General features: G+C 41.5%; 1 protein-coding gene across 10 annotated transcripts in view; it reads left to right on the top strand.

The window, feature by feature from the left end:
• LOC144607991 (centrosomal protein of 104 kDa-like) overlaps nt 1-18,924 on the top strand; it is an 85,076-nt gene that overhangs the window by 31,155 nt on the left and 34,997 nt on the right. For all 10 annotated transcript variants that reach the window (XR_013549158.1, XM_078425187.1, XM_078425189.1 and 7 more), the window contains 3 exons: nt 646-813; nt 10,972-11,145; nt 15,401-15,577. Coding sequence is in view for 9 of the 10 variants with exons in the window: in XM_078425187.1 (XP_078281313.1) it covers nt 646-813; nt 10,972-11,145; nt 15,401-15,577 (519 nt within the window). In the remaining variant the exon portion in view is untranslated. The remainder of the gene's footprint in view (nt 1-645; nt 814-10,971; nt 11,146-15,400; nt 15,578-18,924) is intronic.

The raw sequence follows: 18,924 nt of genomic DNA, 5'->3' as shown, positions 1-18,924 counted from the left end.
TCCATTGTTATGGAGACTGTTTATAGATAACATTTCTACAGTTGGCACAGAAGTGGTGTTGATATTGCTTTATTATTATCATGTGTACTGCCATTAAATGAAATGCTTTGTTTGCATGGTACCCAATTAAAAATACCAGAATGCAGCATATAGTTTTACAGCACTGCACCGTCAAAGAGATATTGCGGATAAAAACTGTTCACGGTCCGTGTTAAGGTAGGTTGGGAGATGGGAACCCTAGCTTATGGGAGACTGTTGAGTAGTCTGGTAAGAGTAGGGAAGAAACTGTTTCGGAATCTGGCTTTCAAGCTTTTGCATCATCTGCCTGAAGGCAGAGGGAATGACCAGGGTGTAAATGACTGCTTTCTTGAGGCAGAGTGAAGTGTAGATGAAGTCAATGCAGGAGGGGGATGCTGGTTTGTGTGAATGACTGGGCAACATCCACAACTCTTTGCAATTTCTTGGCATCTTGGGCCAAAGTAAGCTGTAATGCAAACCGAGAGGATGCTTTCTAGGGTGCATCTGTAGAAGTTGGGAAGAGTTATTGGAGAATGAAGCAGTAGCAGAATTTTCAATCTGATCAAGATTTCCGTTGAACTCATTTAAATACCTTTGATTTCTAATCATTTTTTTTAATGGTCCTAGGTGGCTGGTGCCTATTCAAAAACTTGGTCGTACAGGGAAGATGCTTTGCTGGCTGTTTATAAAAAGCTTTCCACTGTTCCGGATGATGTTTCCAAGGACGAGCTAAAGAATATGTTACGAGCTGCAATCTTCCTTGTTTGTAAAGCAATTAAAGACAAAGTATCATCGGTAAGTACTGAACAATGAACCTGTACTTTCTCCAGTTAAAATTGATTTTTTTGTGACTCCCAAGTTTTTCTTGACATGATAAGCAATGCAAGTCAAGTCAGTCGGATTGTGCACAAAAAAGAATTACAGTTACAGCATATAAATAAAGTTAATAAGTTACTATAGTGTAGACTAAAGTTTAGTCTCTGGAGTTATAAAAGTTGACAGTCCTGATGGCCTGTGGGAAGAAACTCCGTCTCATCCTCTCCGTTTCACAGCGTGACAGCGGAGGCACTTGCCTGACCGTAGCATCTGGAACAGTCCGTAGCTGGGGTGGCAGGGGTCCCTCATAATCTTACTTGCTCTGGATCTGCACCTCCTGATGTATAGGTCCTGCAGGGGGACGAGTGTAGTTCCCATGGTGCGTTCTGCCGAACGCACTACTCTCTGCAGGGCCATCCTGTCCTGGGCAGAGCTGGGCAACTTCTTCCTGAAATGACTGCCTCTTATGTAATGGCTTCACCAATTGTTTTCCAGTACATTTGCAAGCAAGTTTTTTTTTTTTACAATCACAAAAGCAAATTATTTGAGTAGGATGATAGCTGATCCCAAACATTTACACTCTAGCATTTATACATTGATTTCCAACAGGAGTAAGATAAGGAGTGGAATGTCGAAACAACATGGCAAAAATAGTCACTTAGTCAGCTCTGCCATTCAGTAGGGTAATGAATGATCCTATCTAAACTCCAACAAATTTGAATGCTTTGGTGTCCTAACTATTTGATAGTCTTGAATTAACATCAACGACCTTCTGTTGCATAGCATTGAAAAGCTTTAAAATATACTGAGTTTAAAAAAAAATCATCTCTGTTCTAATGGCCTACCCCGTATCCTGAGATGACTACTCGTGAAGATGAGCCTGCAAAGGAGGGGGAAAAAGCAGGGTGACTGGGATAGTGGGGGAGATGTGTGCACAGCGAAGTGGGGATATTACTTAAACTTGAAGAATTCATGCTTGATACCATTGGGTTGCAAGCTAATTAAGCTGCATATGAGATGCTGTACTTGCAGTTTGTATGTGGCCTCGCTCTATCAATGGAGGTGGCCAACAACAGAAAGGTTGATATTGGAAGGGGAGTTAAAATGATTAGTAGTCAGGATACCCAACAGGCCTTGGCAGACAGTGCAGATGTTCGGCAAAACAGTCATCTAGTCTGCGCTTGGTTTCTCCGATATAAAGGAGACCACATCAGGAGTACCAATTGCAGTTGACGAGGTTGGAAGAGGTGCATGTGAAACTCAGAATAGCCTGGAGGGTTGTTGGGAACGTTGAGTTCTTTAAATTCCTAACTAGAGGAATTGAAATCTCTGCTTGGCAGTCTAAGATTTGTATGTTAAAACAGTAGTATAATATATTTTCCAGTGAATCTAGTGAGTTCACAGGAAGTGTACAGGCAAAATGGACCCTGGCTCTGGCAGTGATGTAGTCTGGATCATTGCCTCAGTTCTTCGGACTCCTGGCTCTGGACATGTACACCCAGCTTGCTTTCTGGACCATCGATTGCCGTCTACATTAATGACCAAGCCAGATGCCGAACAATTGGATGCTGGATTTTGAGTTTTACTGTTCTCTTCATTCCCCTGAGGATGGATATTTATGATTTAAAAGCTAAGTAGCTGCTAACCCCATGAGAGTGGCCTGCAAAAATAATGTGAGAATTTTTTTTTTAAGTGACTGCAGGCACCTCCTACGATACTGTGGAGGGGACGAGGTTGTGGGGGTTGCATTCATAGAAAACACTACATATAGCAACCTTCTGTAATGCAAACCAAGTTGTATGCGAAGGGAAATTTATTTGAACTACTTTAATCACAGAAATGGTGTAAGAGAAATTTGTTCTGTCTTAAATTTTTGGGTAGTGATTAATGAATTATTTAAGGTGGAATACTCTTCACCGTAGTTAATTGAACTTAGAATTTTACAATTGCCACTAGAGTGCAGCAAAGTACTAGCTACATGATGCCAAATCAAGATTTATTCATGAGTTGCAAGGAATTGCAGATGCTGGTTTACACAAAAAAATGACAGTGCTGTAATAACTCAGCGAGTCAGGCAGCACCTCCGGAGAACATCTCTGGTGAAATGTTTAAAGGAAACATTTGGACAGGTACATCGTCGTTAACCATTTTAACTCCTTTTCCCATTCCCCTCCTCTTCCCATTCCCATGCTGACCTTTCTATCCCGGGCCTCCTCCATTGCCAGAATGAGGCCACACGCAAACTTGGAGGAACAGTACCATTTGTGCCTTATAACCCAATGGTAGAACATTGGATTCTGCAATTATAGGCAACTCACTAAAATCTCTATCCCCTATCTTCTCCCCCTCCCCTGTGCCCCATGTGGACTTGCACGCATTTCTTTCTTCTCCCCTGTCACCTAGATTCCTTTCCCTGGCCTCAATTTGCAACTCTTTCATCCTTATCTCACGCCTTTAGACTGGACTGGTCTTTGTTCAACCATCTGCTTATCCAAACCCCCTCCTCGCCTCTATCTACCTGACACATTCCAGGCTTTGTCCTGCCCCACCTCTCTTCCAGGTTTCTTCTCCTCCCCCCCCCCCCCACACCAAAATCAGTCTGAAGAAGGTTCCCAGCCCGAAACTACAACTGTCCATATTCTCCAGATATGTTGCCTAGCCTATGAGTTATTCCAGTACTTTGTGTCCATTTTTTTAAGGAAGAGTCACCAACTGTTGACTCTGCAAACTGTCTGAAAGACTGGTTGCATTTTTCTCTCCTTGTCGAAAGATTAATAAACATGAAATCCATGGTTGTGCTGTTCATAGGACTTGTGATTTTCTGGATTCTTGTGCACAATGTTACTTTTACATCAGAAGTAGTCCAATTTTGAAAAGGCTGATGCTAAGAAAAGAGAAGGATTTTGGTCATTCTGTTGCAGTATGTGGACACTGACCTACTTTTACCAATCCTGCCTACTGAAAATAAGCCGTATTTGCTTTCAGTCAGGGAACTAAAGCACTACTTGTAAATTTGCTGATGTCACCATGATTGTAAAGTTTTAGACGTATGAATTGTTTTAAATTTATGGGACTGCTTGTGAAATAATGATGAAAGGGGTAAACTTTTTAAATGAGTGATTGCCATATTATCTTTTTCATGATTCAGCATTGTAGTTGTTCCTTTATTTCTTAGATAGAATAGAAACATAGGAAATATGTGCATGAGGAGACCATTTGGCCCTTCGAGCCAGCACCGCCATTCATTGTGACCATGGCTGATCATCCACAATCAGTAACCTGTGCCTGCCTTCTCCCCATATCCCTTGATTCCACTAGCCTCGAGAGCTCTATCTAACTCTCTTTTAAATTCATCCAGTGAATTGGCCTCCACTGCCTCCTGTGGCAGAGAATTCCACAACTCTGGGTGAAATAAATTCTTCTCGCCTCAGTTTAAAATGGTCTTCCCATTATTCTTAGACTGTGGCCTCTGGTTCCGAACTCTCCCAACATTGGGGACATTTTTCCTGCATCTAGCTTGTCCAGTCCTTTTATAATTTTATATGTCTCTATAAGATCTCTCATCCTTCTAAACTCCAGTGAATACAAGCCCAGTCTTTCCAATCTTTCCTCATATGACAGTCCCTCCATCCCAGGGATTAACATCGACAACCTACCCTGCACTGCCTCAATAGCAAAGATGTCCTTTCTCAAATTCGAACAAAACGGCACAATACTCCAGATGTGGTCTCACCAGGACCTTATACAACTGCAGAAGGACCTCTCTGCTCCTCTACTCACATACTTTCATTATGAAGGCCAACATGCCACTTACTTTCAGTGACTGGTGTACAAGGACACCAAGGTCTCGTTGCACTTCCCCTTTACCTAAACTGACACCAGAGACAATAATCTGCCTCCTTGTTCTTGCCGCCAAAGTGGATAACCTCACATTTATCTACATTATACTGCATCTGCCTACTCACTCAACCTGTCCAAGTCACCCTGCAACCTCCTAACATCCTCTTCGCAGTTCACACTGCCACTCAGCTTTATGTCATCTGCAAACTTGCTAGTGTTACTTCTAATTCCATCATCCAAATCATTAATATATATTGTAAATAGTTGCGGCCCCAGCACCGAGCCTTCCGGCACTCCACTGCCTGCCTTTCTGAAAAGGACCCGTTTATTCCTACGCTTTGCTTCCTGATGCCAACCAATTCTCTATCCATGTCAATATCCAACCCCCAATACCATGTGCTCTAATTTTGCTCACCAACCTCCCGTGTTGGACCTTATCAAAGGCTTTCTGAAAGTCTAGATACACTATATCCACTGGCTCTCCTTCATCCATTTTACTTGTCACATCCTCAAAAAACTCCAGAAAAGTCAAGCAGGATTTCCACTTCATAAATCCATGCTGACTTGGACCAATCCTTTTACTGCTATCCAAATGTGTCGTTGTTACCTCTTTAATAATTGACTCCAGCATCTTCCCCACAACCGATGTCAGGGTAATTGGTCTATTGTTCCCTGTTTTCTCTCTCGCTCATTTCTTAAAGTGGGATAATATTAGCTACCCTCCAATCCACAGGAACTGATCCTGAATCTATTGAACATTAGAAAATGATCACCAATGCGCCCAGCATTTCTAGAGCCACCTCCTTGAGTACCCTGGGATGCAGACCATCGGGCCCTGGGGATTTATCAGCCTTCAGTCCCATCAGTCCACCCAATACTATTTCTCGCCTAATGCAAATTTCTTTCAGTTACAGTCTCCCTAGATTCGCTGTCCTCTGGTACATCTGGGAGATTGTTTGTGTCTTCCTTAGTGAAGACAGATCCGAAGTACCTGTTCAACTCTTCTGCCATTTCCTTGTTACCGATAATAATTTCACCCGTTTCTGCCTTCAAGGGACCCACATTTGTCTTTACTAATCTTTTTCTCTTAACATATCTAAAGAAGCTTTTATTGTCCTTTATATTCTTGACCAACTTCGCTTTGTACCTCATCTTTTCACCCCGTATTGCCCTTTTTGCTACCTTATGTTGTCCTTTGAAAGTTGCCCAATCCTCTGGCTTCCCGCTACTCTTTGCTATGTTATACATTTTTTCTTTTAGTTTTATTCCATCTCTAACTTTTCTTGTCAGCCCACGGTTGCCTCTTACTCCCCTTAAAATCTTTCTTCTTTGGAATGAAATGATCCTGCATCCTCTGGATTATGCCCAGAAATTCCTGCTATTGTTGTTCCACCGCCATTCCTGCTAGGATTCTTTTCCATTCGACCTTGGCCAGCTCCTCTCTCATGCCTTCATAGTTCCCTTTGTTCAACTGCAACACTGACATTCCTGGTTTAATCTTATTCCTCTCAAATTGCAGATTAAATCATATTACGGTCACTACCTCCAAGTGGTTCCTTTACCTCGAGTTCCCTTTATTAAATCTGGTTCATTGGACAACACTAAATCCAGAATTGCCTTTTCTCTGGTAGGCTCCAGTACACGCTGCTCTAAGAATCCATCTCGTAGGCACTCTACAAACTCCCTTCCTTGGGGTCCAGAACCAACCTGATTTTCCCAGTCTACCTGCATATTGAAATCCCCCATAACCACAGTGGCATTACCTTTGTTACATGCCAGTATTAACATCTGCTGCAACTTACACCCTATATCTGGGCTACTGTTTGGGGGTCTGTAGATAACTCCATTAGCTTCTTCTTACCTTTACAATTCCTCAACTCGATCCACAGTGACTCGACATCAGTCCCTATGTTACTCCTTAAAAGAGACTGAATTTCATCCCTCACCAACAGAGCTACCCCACCTCCTCTGCTCACCTGCCTGTCCTTTCTTTAGGATGTATAACCCTGAATATTCAGTTCCTAGTCCCAATCCTTCTGCAGCCATGTCTCTGTAATCCCCGCAATGTCATATCTACCAATCTCTAACTAAGCATCAAGCTAATCCTTTGCTCATCTCACCTTTCACATCGATTCTTATTACACTTGGCCATTCTCTCCTATTCCTTCGTGAGCTTTCTGTCATATTAATTTTGGGGTCTTACCTTTTCCTACACTCTCTTTTCCTTTAACTCCATCCTTGTCTATCCTATTTGAAACACCCCCCCCCCCCCACTATTTAGTTTCAAACCACCCGTGTAGCAGTTGCAAACCTGCCGGCCAGAATGCTGGTCCCCGCGTGTTGAGGTGCAACCCGTCCCTTTTGCACAATTCACCCTTATCCCAAAACAGATCCCAGTGGTCTGAGAATCAAATCTCTGCCCCATACACCAGCTCCTCAACCACACATTCAGATCCCCTATCTCCCTGTTCCTCCCCTCACCAGCACAAGGAACTGGAAGCTAACCGGAGATAACCACCCTGGAGGTCCTGCTTTTCAGCCTTCTTCCTCGCACTCTAGTCACTCTGCACAGTGTCTTTCCTCTTCATCCCGAAGCCGTTTATGCCGACATGGACTACTTTTGGCTGCTCACCTTCACCCTTGAGGATGCTCTGCACTCAGTCCTTGACATCCTGGATCCTGGCACCAGGGAGGCAACACACCATCCTTGAATCCTGCCTGTTGCCGCAGAAACCCCTGTCCGTACCTCTCACGATGGAGTTCCCTACTACCACGGCTCTGCCTGACGCCGGTCACTTCGGCTTTGGCTCAGCACCACGTTTTGCCTCGCAGACTTGTTCGCCGCTTAGACTGGCAGTGTCTTCTGTCCCGACAGCTTCCAGGCGGGTGAACCTGTTATTAAGAGGTACAACCCCCGGTGTCTCTTATACTCCAAGCTTCCTTCCCTTTCTCACCGTCACCTACCTTCTCTCTTCCGGTACCTTCGGTGTAACAATCTCGCTGAAGGTCTTGTCCAGGAACGTCTCATTTTCTCGGATGATCCTGAGGTCATCCAATTGGCTCTCCAGTTCCCCAACACTGTCCTTCAGGAGCTGAACCTGGACGCACTTACCACATTTGTAGCATCCAGAGGCACCAACAGTGTCCCTGACCTCCCACATCCTGCAAACATCGCACTAAATTAGCTTACCTGTCATTTCCTTATCGCGTCTCACCCTCTAACTTTTGGCATGGCCTCCTCCCCGAAGACTCTCACGCCAAAGACACACTTTTCTCGACCAGGCCGCTCCCCGAGAGCAAGCCTTGCTTAGATGAGCTGTTAAATTGACTAATTGATTAATTAGCTAACTTACCAGTTTTGCTAATTTAATTGCTCAGCCAATCCCCGCCTCCTTCAGCTGCCGCTCCTCTGACCAACTTGAAGGTATATGTTGGAGGCTGGCCCCGACCGTTTAAAAAAAAAACCCCGCTCCTGTAAAAAAAACTTAGAATGATTTGAATCCTTAAATTTTATATAACATCAGAAATTTTGCAATTGACCACTTCTTTTGCACTTGTTATTGTAGTTTGAGATGTTAACAAATTCTTTACCAACATATATATAATTCTAGCTACCAATGCACCTTTCTAATTTCAAAAGGTTTACCTAAAAATGTTGAACTCAAGTTGAAAGGATGTTTTTATAATCCATTATGTCTTGGCATTAATACAACCACACTACCGCTGCTGCCAAGATAGAGTTGAATTTATTTTTTGCTTTCATCTTTCATGCGTTTCAATGGAACACAATAGAAATTGCCTCATCACCAAATGTTGGTAGCAAGGGCAGGCATTGCTATGTTGTTTGCAGCACCATCGAAGGGCAGACTGTCCTGTGGTGAACTGTTAATTGATTTTTATGTTCCATTATATTACTATCATTTCTCATCAATCTTGAGGTTTTATAACCTACCTCCTGCTGATCTGACCTGGAACGCAAACAATCCACTCCTGATACTTCTGGCCCAGCAGTGCAGGAATGGCTTGGGAACTTTGTAAGAGGTGCCAATCTTAAGCTTTTTACTTGTACCAATGTTTTAAACTATGCAATAAGGAATCAGACCTGCATTTGCTTTAGTGTGTAGTATCACTTTTTTTCTAATGTTAATTTTATCTTAAATCGTAAACATGGAAGCAATTGGCTGTACCATGGGAATCTGTTGATATGGCTTCAACTGGGTAATGATTCAAATCATAACCAGATGAGAAAAAAATAATGCACTCTGATCCGCTGCTGCTCTTCATTCAGTTTTAGAATCGTTTACCATTACATAACATGTCAATGGCTATAAATGTTGAGCATTTTGCCACTTTTTGTGTGGGTCAGGCCATATGGCCATAAAACCAAATAGGCTTAATGTTCATTGATCGGTTGAATAACTGGGCAAAAGCTTTGCAAATTGAGTTGAACGAAACAAAATGTCAAATCTTGCACTGCGGAAAAGACTGCATATGGTAGAGGTGGTTCTGTGCTTGAAACACACGAGTTGGCATGCAGTGATATTAAGTAGTTAGGAAGGCCTTTATTACTAGGGAGGTTAGAATGTAAAAATAGAAAATCATTGTTGCATTGGTGAGCTGTACCTAGAGTACTGTATACAGTTTTGGTCCCCTTATTTAAGGAAGGGTATGCCAGCACCGAAGTCGCTCCAGAAAAGATCCACAAATTGTCCTATCCTGAAAGGCTGAAAAAAAATGTAGCCCTCTAGCCTTTAGAAGAATTGGGGATGGTCTTTTTTAAAGCTATAAGATCCAAATGGGTTAGATGTGGTAGATGTTGAGATTTTTCAGCAAATGGGAATATACTGAACAAAGAAACGGTTATGAGATCAGGAGGCAGGAATTTCTTCTTGCCAAAGCTGGAATTCTCTATTCCAGAGGGTTGTGGATACTAGATCATAGAAGGTATTTGACAGGGAGGCAGATACATTTTTGAAAAATCAGGAAATTTTGGGGACTGAGTGAATCTAACACAGAAGGGAGGGGGGGGGGGTTGAGACACAGACAGATCAGCTGTGGTCACGTTGAATGGCGGGTAGATTCTCTCGTCTCAATTCTATTCTTTATAAACTCTGCTTGTCGTCATGATCTCCCCCCCCCCCCCCCCCCCCCCACTAAATCATGGGTTCTCTTAGTTTTGGTTTAGTTTAGAGGTACTGCACGGAACCAAGCCCTTAGGCCCACCGAGTCTACGCCGACCAGCGATCCCCGCACATTAACACTATACACACCAGTAACAATTTACAATTATACCAATCCAATTAACCTACATACCTGAATGTCTTTGGAGTGTGGGAGGAAACCGAAGATCTCTGAGAGTTCACGGGGAGAACATACAAACTACGTACAGACAAGCACGTAGTTGGATCGAACCCGGGTCCTGGGTCTCCGGCGCTTTTAAGCACTGTAGGGCAGCAACTCTACCACTGCGCCACCGTGCCACCCTAGCTGGGCTAGTTCCTTCATTGGCCTTTACTTTTGATTCCGCAGCTGAATCTTGTGCAAAGTCCCCCAAATGTACTGAGCGATGCAATATTTGGGCTTTGAATGTGAATATTAAATGTATGATAGAACAATATGAATGTAAGCGGACCTGCTACAAAGCTTGTTTTTTCATAAAACAGATTGGGTTGAATGCAGTCGATGAATTAGAGAACATTTTTCCTATCACGCAGGACAAATTGCTTATAATGCATTTTCTAGCGGGAACTAGAGAATCACTTAAAAGTAACATTTGGAAATTGACTTGCAGTATTGTCGGGAAAAACCAAACTGTCTAGGGAAAATAAACTGTTTCCATCTATCTAATTGTCTTTTAAGAACACAGTGTGCTATGGAAATTGGAAAAAGAATTGCTTGTATTGACACTTGTGCAATGCTACTTTATGAAACATTGTAACATATAGCATTTAGTATATTTAGCTTGGTGTGGCAAAAACAAACAGCTATTTAAAAAATCCCTTAATTTTTGAAAATTATACGGGAGGAATAACTGGTACTATGAATATGTGACACACTAACCCCCTGTTTCGCATCGACACAATTATTTTTCTAATGTATTTCTAACATATGATGTTTCTTTGGGACATATCTATCATATTATAGTACAACTACCTGTACTTCTTAAGATTAAAAAAAGCCTATATGTAATTTAATTCATGATATATTTCAATACTATTTTGAATAATGAAAGGTGAGATATTTTTGTTTGCATAAACCATGTAAATCATTGTTACTCTTATTGTTACCATTTCTTAGGTTTTCCAAGCATCTCTGAAGTTACTAAAAATGCTGATAACACAGTTTGCTCCCAACCACAAGCTGGGCAAAGTTGAAATTGCTCATTGCGTTGAGAAAACGTTACCCATCCTTCTCAGTAAGACTGGCGATGCAACAACACATCTTCGAGTGGCAGCAATGAATTTCATACAAGTAAGCAATTGAGTCCTTGCTATGCTTGTGTATTAAATGCCCCAGAAAGGTGCTTTTAGATAAATAGTGCACTGCCATGTTATGGGATTATTCAGAGGATTAATGTTTGACATAACCAGGATTTAAATTTGCTTTCAAATTTTTTTTGTTGCTTGTTTCAAAGCAAGTATGATGCATATATTTATTAAGGAACTGATTAAACGGATTATACACAAAAACTGGAGATGCTGGATTACAAAAACAGTCAAAATAGACTCAGTGGGTCTGGCGGCTCCTCCGGACAACATGGATAGGTGACATTACAGGTTGGGACCCTTCATACTGATTCTGGTGCTGGTGGGAGAAAGCTGGAAGAGAGGAGGGGCAAGACAAAGTTTGAAGAATGATAATGTTAAAATAAGGAACTGCAGATGCTGGATTAGAGAAAAAAAGAGACCAAAAAAATGGAAGATGAATACACGTGAGCATGGTTTTTGATGGGCAGATGGTTGGACAAACACCAGAGATAGCATGATAAAAGGTGTGAGGTAAAAATAGAAGAGGTTCCATTTTTATGTTCCCAGCCAACTCTTGTCAACGCTCGTCTACTGTAGTCAAGACGATCATTTTGCCGAACACTTGCTGCGGTCCGCCTAGGCTTGCTGGATCTCCCGGTTGCTAACCAGGGGTAAAATGATTGCATTGTCATTTTAAGTTGTGTATTTCAAGATGAACTTACAAGTGAACAAGTCATTTGTTTATTGTTACAATTTGTACCTGGGAGATCTATATTGAAGCCATTGGGAATTGATTTAATGTTTGTCATCAAATCAAACTTTGCAATAAAACCAGCAGTCTGCTTTGATTTTACTGGCTGCTGATGCAGTTTGAGGGTTATATTTGTACAACCACACTGATCACATTAGTGAGTGAAATACCTTTGAGACAGATGTTTTTTATTTTGCATTTTCTATCTTTCTTTGCTTACCCAATATGATTATGAAAGAAAAAGCGTGTGCAGCCAATGACAATTTTGAATTACTATCTGCATTGCCATGCCATACAATTTTGAATTACTATCTGGATTACTCTCACCCAGTCATTCTTTCTCCTCCCCTCTCCTGTCTTGTAGACAATACAGCAGATTCAGGAGCAGCTCCTTTTCCACTGTTATCAGACTCTGGAACAGACCCCTTATGATAAGGATGAATCCTTGATCTCCCAATCTGCCCAGTTGTGGCTCTTTTAATCTGCATTTTCTCCTTAGCTGTAACATTTCTGCATTCTGTTTCCTTCTCTCTCTCTCTCTTGCATACCTTAATGTACTTGTGCAAGGTATGATTTGCCTGGATGGCACAGCTTTTCACCATCATAGTACACATGACAATACTAATAAACCAATCTGAACCAACCAGATATTTATTTCCCAATGGTAAATCCATTCTCTATTTTCATTTGAAAATGTATGCTCTTCGGTTTGGTATATTTGGTTGTATTTTGTATGTTCCATATTTTGCCAGCCCATTTTTAATGAAAATTAATGCCACTTCTGAATGCAGTGGTATTTTCTCAAGCTATGTCCTCTAAATTTATTTCCTCCAAATTGTTGTCCTTAAAACAAAGTTGTATGGACCCATTATATAACATGTCAGAATAGAAACTGTGGAGCTTTATAAGAAGAGGCTTTTATGTACCTTGCTCAAATAGCTGAATATTTATTCTTTTAAGAGTTGGTGATCATATTCTATTTGAGCACAGTGAATAAGACTTTGGTTTCTTTCTTGATTCTTTATTATATTTGAAATTGTGTACTGCTTAGAGTTGTCTCAATTTAGTCAAACTTTTCAAGAAAAATTGAGGTTCTCAATTTCATAAATTGGCAATTGCTTTTTTTTTTTCCCGAGGAGCCATTCACCCACTTATATGATATGTAGACTGTAGATGCTGGTTTGCAAAAAAAGACCCAAAGTGCTGGGTTAGGCAGCATCTTTGGAGAACATCAATAGGTAACATTTCAGGTTAGGACCTTTTAGACTGATTGTTGTAGGGTGGAGAAAACTGGAAGAAGAGGTTGGGGTGGAACAAAGCCTTCTAAGTGATGCGTCAATGTAGGTAAGGGGTGTTTTGAATTGGCAAATGGTTGGACAAAGGCCAGAGATGAAAAGACAAAAAGTGTGAGGTAGAGAGGAGAGAAGAGGTGTGAAACGTGAAGCTGGAGGAAAGAATCTAGGTGGAAGGGCCAGGGGAAAGGGAGAAATATGTGTCTCCAAGTGGGGCACAGGGAGGGGGGGGGGGAAGTATTGGTGAAACTCCCCTCCCCTATATCAACCTCTCACTTGCCAGGCTTTGCCCCACCCTACCTCTCTTCCATCTTTTTCCCGCCTACTGCAATCAACCTGAAGAAGGGTTCTGACTCGAAACATCAAGTATCCATGTTCTTCAGAAATGCTGCCTGACCCACTGAATTGCTCCACTTTGTGTTTATTTTACTAACGTGAGTTCTTAGGTACTGGAAAACATTGAACTAGAGGACTGCAGCACTACTCTTAATTTGCCCTTCTACAACAAGAGTATAAGAAACCTCAAACCTATCCAAAAGTTGAACGGCACAGAGATGCAGTGAGTATCTCCAGTGACATGCATTCAAAACTGACCTGTGGTAGAAGGTCTCGACCCAAAATATCACCCATTCCTTCTCTCCAGAGATGCTGCCAGACCCGCTGAGTTACTCCAGCATTTTTGTCTCTTGTGGTGCACATTTGCCTTGTGACTCCGTGGATTTCTACTAGGGGCTCTAGTTTCCTCCCACATCTGAAAGAACAAATATTGTAGGTAAATTGGCCATTGTAAATTGTGAGTGGTAGAATCACAGTGGTAGTTGGGGGGGGGGGGTGAGAATGCAGGGGAGAAGAAAATGGGGCAGTATAACTGGGTGCTTGATTGTTTGATGGTAGGTGTGCACTTTGTGGTCTATTGGGCCTTTTTTTTTAATGCTATATGACTTGCAAGTTTATTTGTGTTTGACCACATGACAAATAGGTAATATTCCTCTCCACTAATGCCAAAGAGAATTGTTGTAGCTGTCACCCTGTTTGGAATTATTTAGATTCAAGACTGGTTAAGATTGGGTCTGGGAACTACTAGTTATTTAGTACTATACCAATTGGACCCAAACCTCTCCAGCATTGGTGCAGCACCCTCTCCTCCCCCACTCCCTCCACTCCTCTACCCTCCCTCCTCTACCCTCCCTCCTCTACCCTCCCTCCTCTACCCTCCCTCCTCTACCCTCCCTCCTCTACCCTCCCTCCTCTACCCTCCCTCCTCTACCCTCCCTCCTCTACCCTCCCTCCTCTACCCTCCCTCCTCTACCCTCCCTCCTCTACCCTCCCTCCTCTACCCTCCCTCCTCTACCCTTCCTCCTTCTCCTCCCCTCTCTCCTCCCCGTCCCCTCCCTCCCCTCCCCGTCCCCTCCCTCCCCCCTCTCCTGAGGAGATAGATTTAAACTCCCTCCTTCTCCTCCCCCTCCCTCTCTCCTCCCCCTCCCTCTCTCCTCCCCCTCCCTCTCTCCTCCCCCTCCCTCTCTCCTCCCCCTCCCTCTCTCCTCCCCCTCCCTCTCTCCTCCCCCTCCCTCTCTCCTCCCCCTCCCTCTCTCCTCCCCCTCCCTCTCTCCTCCCCCTCCCTCTCTCCTCCCCCTCCCTCTCTCCTCCCCCTCCCTCTCTCCTCCCCCATCTCCCATCCCCCTCAAGCCCCCTTATCCCTCCCGAGGAGATAGATTTAAACTTTAAAATGTGAATAACTTTAAAAATATAACCGATTTCAATGAAACTTCTTCCATTAGCACTAAAGGGACGACGGTGAGTCAGGTGGGCCTAAATATGTCGCGGTATCGTGTACCGTTTTGGCTGTAGTTCAGGAACAAACAAACAAACAAACAAGAGTTTTAATATATAAATTGCGCAACTGAGAATGCCTTGCCTTATTTGATTAAAAATGTAAGTTTGTACCATGATGTGAAAATTTGATCTGAATCAGTGAGTGATAACTACAGAAACTGTGTTCATATTCGAAGGTAAAAAAAACTGATGAACCTGAACAGTTCTAAAATTTGTCAGAAATCCATGTGACTTTGATAATGTATTTTAGTTATTTGAAAATGTTAGTTTGTTAATGCCCGTTTATTTTGTAAGAGTCCATAATAAGACAAATTTGAAGCATCACAATTTAAACCAGGTAAGTTGTCAGGCAACCGTATTGAAAAACCTGTTCTCTCTCACAGGAAATGGCACTGCTGAAAGAAGTACGGCCACTTCATATAATCCCACCGCAGCTAATGCAGCCCCTGAAACCACAGGTTCCAGTCCGCTTGGTAATGAATCAAATTGAATTGGTGGAACGTTTACTGAAGGAGTTGGGCGCAGATAATAGTGGCTTCACCATAGACAATGTCATGAAGGTAAGTGAAATCCTGTGGCTTCAGGCAAATCCTGGGGAGTCGGTTAACATTCTCATGTAAATAATTATATTAAATCCAGGGAGTAACTTCTAATTAAAAGTAGGCTTTTTTCTCCCTTTCCGACTTTCCTACCAATCCCAGCAAGGGCCAAGAAATGTTTTTTATGAATATTAACCTGTGGAGATTTGGACTTGATAAAAGGTTTAAAAAAATTCCAATTGTTGTCTGAACATACTCACGACTCAATTGTTAACATATTATTCATGTATAAATTATTTTGCATGTAAATAGGCAGTAATTTGCAAACTACTATTCGGGAAGTAACTTTCAGCGTAATATCGCAACAGTTCACCGTTGAAGTTGGTGCACTCTCTTCTCGTCACTCTTCTGCAAATATGAATAAATAGAGTTGGTTTCCAATAATTTTTGTATAGTCCATTTTCAAGTAGGGTCCATTTTGGCCTTTTCTCTTGATTTTCATATAGGTATTAATCAAAGGATATTTTTAATCTAAGGACCAACAATGAGGTCCTGTCATGAAACATACATGCAGTCTTTCAGACGTAACAAAAAATAGTTTGTAAGTCCCATCAGCCCAATCTTAGAAATAAGATTGAAAGGCGGTGTTCCAGATCTGTTGATCGTAATTTAACCGATTACAAATTTTATGAAAGTATCACAAGCCAATTAACACTAGTGCTTCAGATCAGAGAACAGCTCATTTGCTGCTGACACAGAAACCAATCCGTGTCCATTCTATACTGCTGCTTCTGGAAGTCTTATCCTTAATGTTTGGATCGTTGTTGCCATTAGACAGACATCAAGAGCACGCCAGCGGAGTTCAAAATGTTTTACCTTTAGTATTTTGTGCACTCTTATTTTTTGTACCTTGATCTGAGATCAACAGAAATCTGGAAATTGCTTTTGCTCCAAGCTTTATTCAATTATTTTATTGTTTCATGTGGGGATCAATATGAAGACTGTGTATACCTATATATAGTTCATCTTTTGGTTTCAATTCCTAGTGACCCAGTGGACTAGTTCTCTCCAAGACGACTTATCACCAATAATGTACCAAATCTCCTGTAAGATCAACCCAATAGTATCTTTGATCTTGTCCATCCACCTTATTTGCTGTCTTCCCTCTTCCTTCTACCTTGCCAAGAATGGTCATTTTCTCTATTTCATCTTTTGATAATTGTTTAGAATATATTCGATATAGTTCCTGAATGTACTGTACTTGAACAGATAGCTCTGATACTATTCACCTCAAATGACAGAAGGCGAACCAGTGCCTGTATAGATTGCTTGTTTCTTGTGCTTGAAGCTACTGCAACTCTGTTTAACAGCAGATTACAATAAGAGTTGTTCTGCGATATTCAAAGATGCAATATGAGTCAGGAAATATATTTATTATCAAAAAATAAATGCTGAGACTTCTTTAAAAAAATCAAAAGATATTGAAAATACAGAAAGAGCTCATCTGACAATGTCATATCAGTAAAGTGAGTCACAGTTTGTGTTTCAAACTATTTCATCTCAAAGATTATTGACCTGTAATCCCACCTGTCTTTCTGTTTTTTTTTAAATGTTACATTAACTTCTGGATTGTATTATGGGAGGTTTCAGCCTTGCTGTCAAATCCTGGGGCATCTTATAAGGTGTCTTGTAGACTAAGGGAAAAGCTCAGGCCATTGCTCAGGACATTTTGGAGTCAAGGAATTGTACCAGATTAATCAATTTGGGAGGAAAGCTGCTGCCTGAATTTAAATTTACTATGAAGTATACAATACCTTTTTTAAATGTCATCAATCTAGTGATGTTCATAAACCATGATTTCAGCAACAAATCAAAGTTGTATCTTTGAAAAGTTCTGCTCTACAGCTGCTTACTACATGTTCACTGCTTTGTAAAACCTCTTGTGGAATTAGGACAGCATTATTTCGAGTTTTTGAGCATCTCAGTTGGGGAAGCCTAGCCAAGAGCCTTCTGGCATGAGCATCTCTGTTCTCATTCAAGCGAATGGTGGGTTTGTATGTCAGGAAGAAGGCCAGTAATATTTTTAGCTTTCTTCTGAAGTTGAATTTTAGTGTGTGAATGTGTTTGCAGCATTTTAACTTGTTCCACGTGACACTGGGTCATTCCAATTGTCAAACTGTGTAAGGTGATCTAATATTCTACCAGTTCTGAATCTTCAAAATGTTCTGGTTTAGATTTACTTGTAGTTGTCAACTTGCTCTCTACATCTGGAAGAAGTATGATGTTGAGGCTGGGCCTCTGAATCCAAGAAGGGTTTGGCAGAGTGCAGGGGATGCATTTCTACCACGTGGGTATGCTGAATCCTTACAGATTGTAATTTTACTACGTGTTTTATCGAGAAAAGGTTTGTAGCATACTGAAAACATGTTAGTCACTTCTTCATGAATGTGATTTTGTTCTATGACAGCCTAAATTATTAAACCTAGAACCAGAATTGCCTGAATAAATGCAAAATGCTATCCTATTTTGTTACTTCTGTAACTCTTGGTATGTTTTTTGGCATTTGAAGGGCTAATGACCCTGAGTGGGTAATTGAGGAGTTACAGATGAGCAATGCAGTTTTGTACAGGTCTTTCCACTCTGTAAACAAATCCATGTTTTCTTGATGGTGAGACTGAAAGTGACAGCTACGTGTATTTTCTTGTAACCGTCATTGGCTACAGCTACGCTGTTCCAATCCCAAACCTCTGACTGAAGCAAGGTTCAGTCGGGAAGCACGTGCACCCATGATCTGTCCCGGATGATGGCGTATACAGATTAGTACATATGGTTGTCAATGAGGATTTTCAGATAACTCCGGCCCATTTAGTGAGGGATTTATCTTTTGGTCTATTGAACACCTCATAAAATTCTATCCAAGTGGTTAAGAAGGTGATTTTTAGGGAATCTGGGTAATTACACCAGTGATTACACAAGTATAGAATCAAAGTAAACACCTGCAGCAGAGTGTAATTGTAACATTTGGCATGTCAGTGTTGCTGCGGGTAAATCCTGTTTGATTAATCTGAACTAGTATTAATGAGGCCGATCACTGAGGTTTGAGATTCTTTAATACAGTGACTCTGAGTTAAGTTACAAGACTGGTATCCAGAGAGTTAAATTATTGATTCAATTGTAATTCTACCACCCACGAATTGGGGATTTGGATTTAATTAATTAAATCTGGAATTTAACAAATGCTATTAACAGTAATAGTGGTAATGTTACTACTGGACTATTGTAAACAGAATTGTTGAAACTCCTGTCTTGAGAGGAAAGCAAATCTGGTTTGCCCATTCAGTCTGGCCTCTGACTCCACATGCATCCAT

Source organism: Rhinoraja longicauda, chromosome 30 (genome assembly GCF_053455715.1).
Source record: "Rhinoraja longicauda isolate Sanriku21f chromosome 30, sRhiLon1.1, whole genome shotgun sequence".
Lineage (NCBI taxonomy): Eukaryota > Metazoa > Chordata > Chondrichthyes > Rajiformes > Arhynchobatidae > Rhinoraja > Rhinoraja longicauda.
Note: the sequence above shows the minus strand (reverse complement) of the source record. Positions and strands in the feature narration are given on the sequence as shown.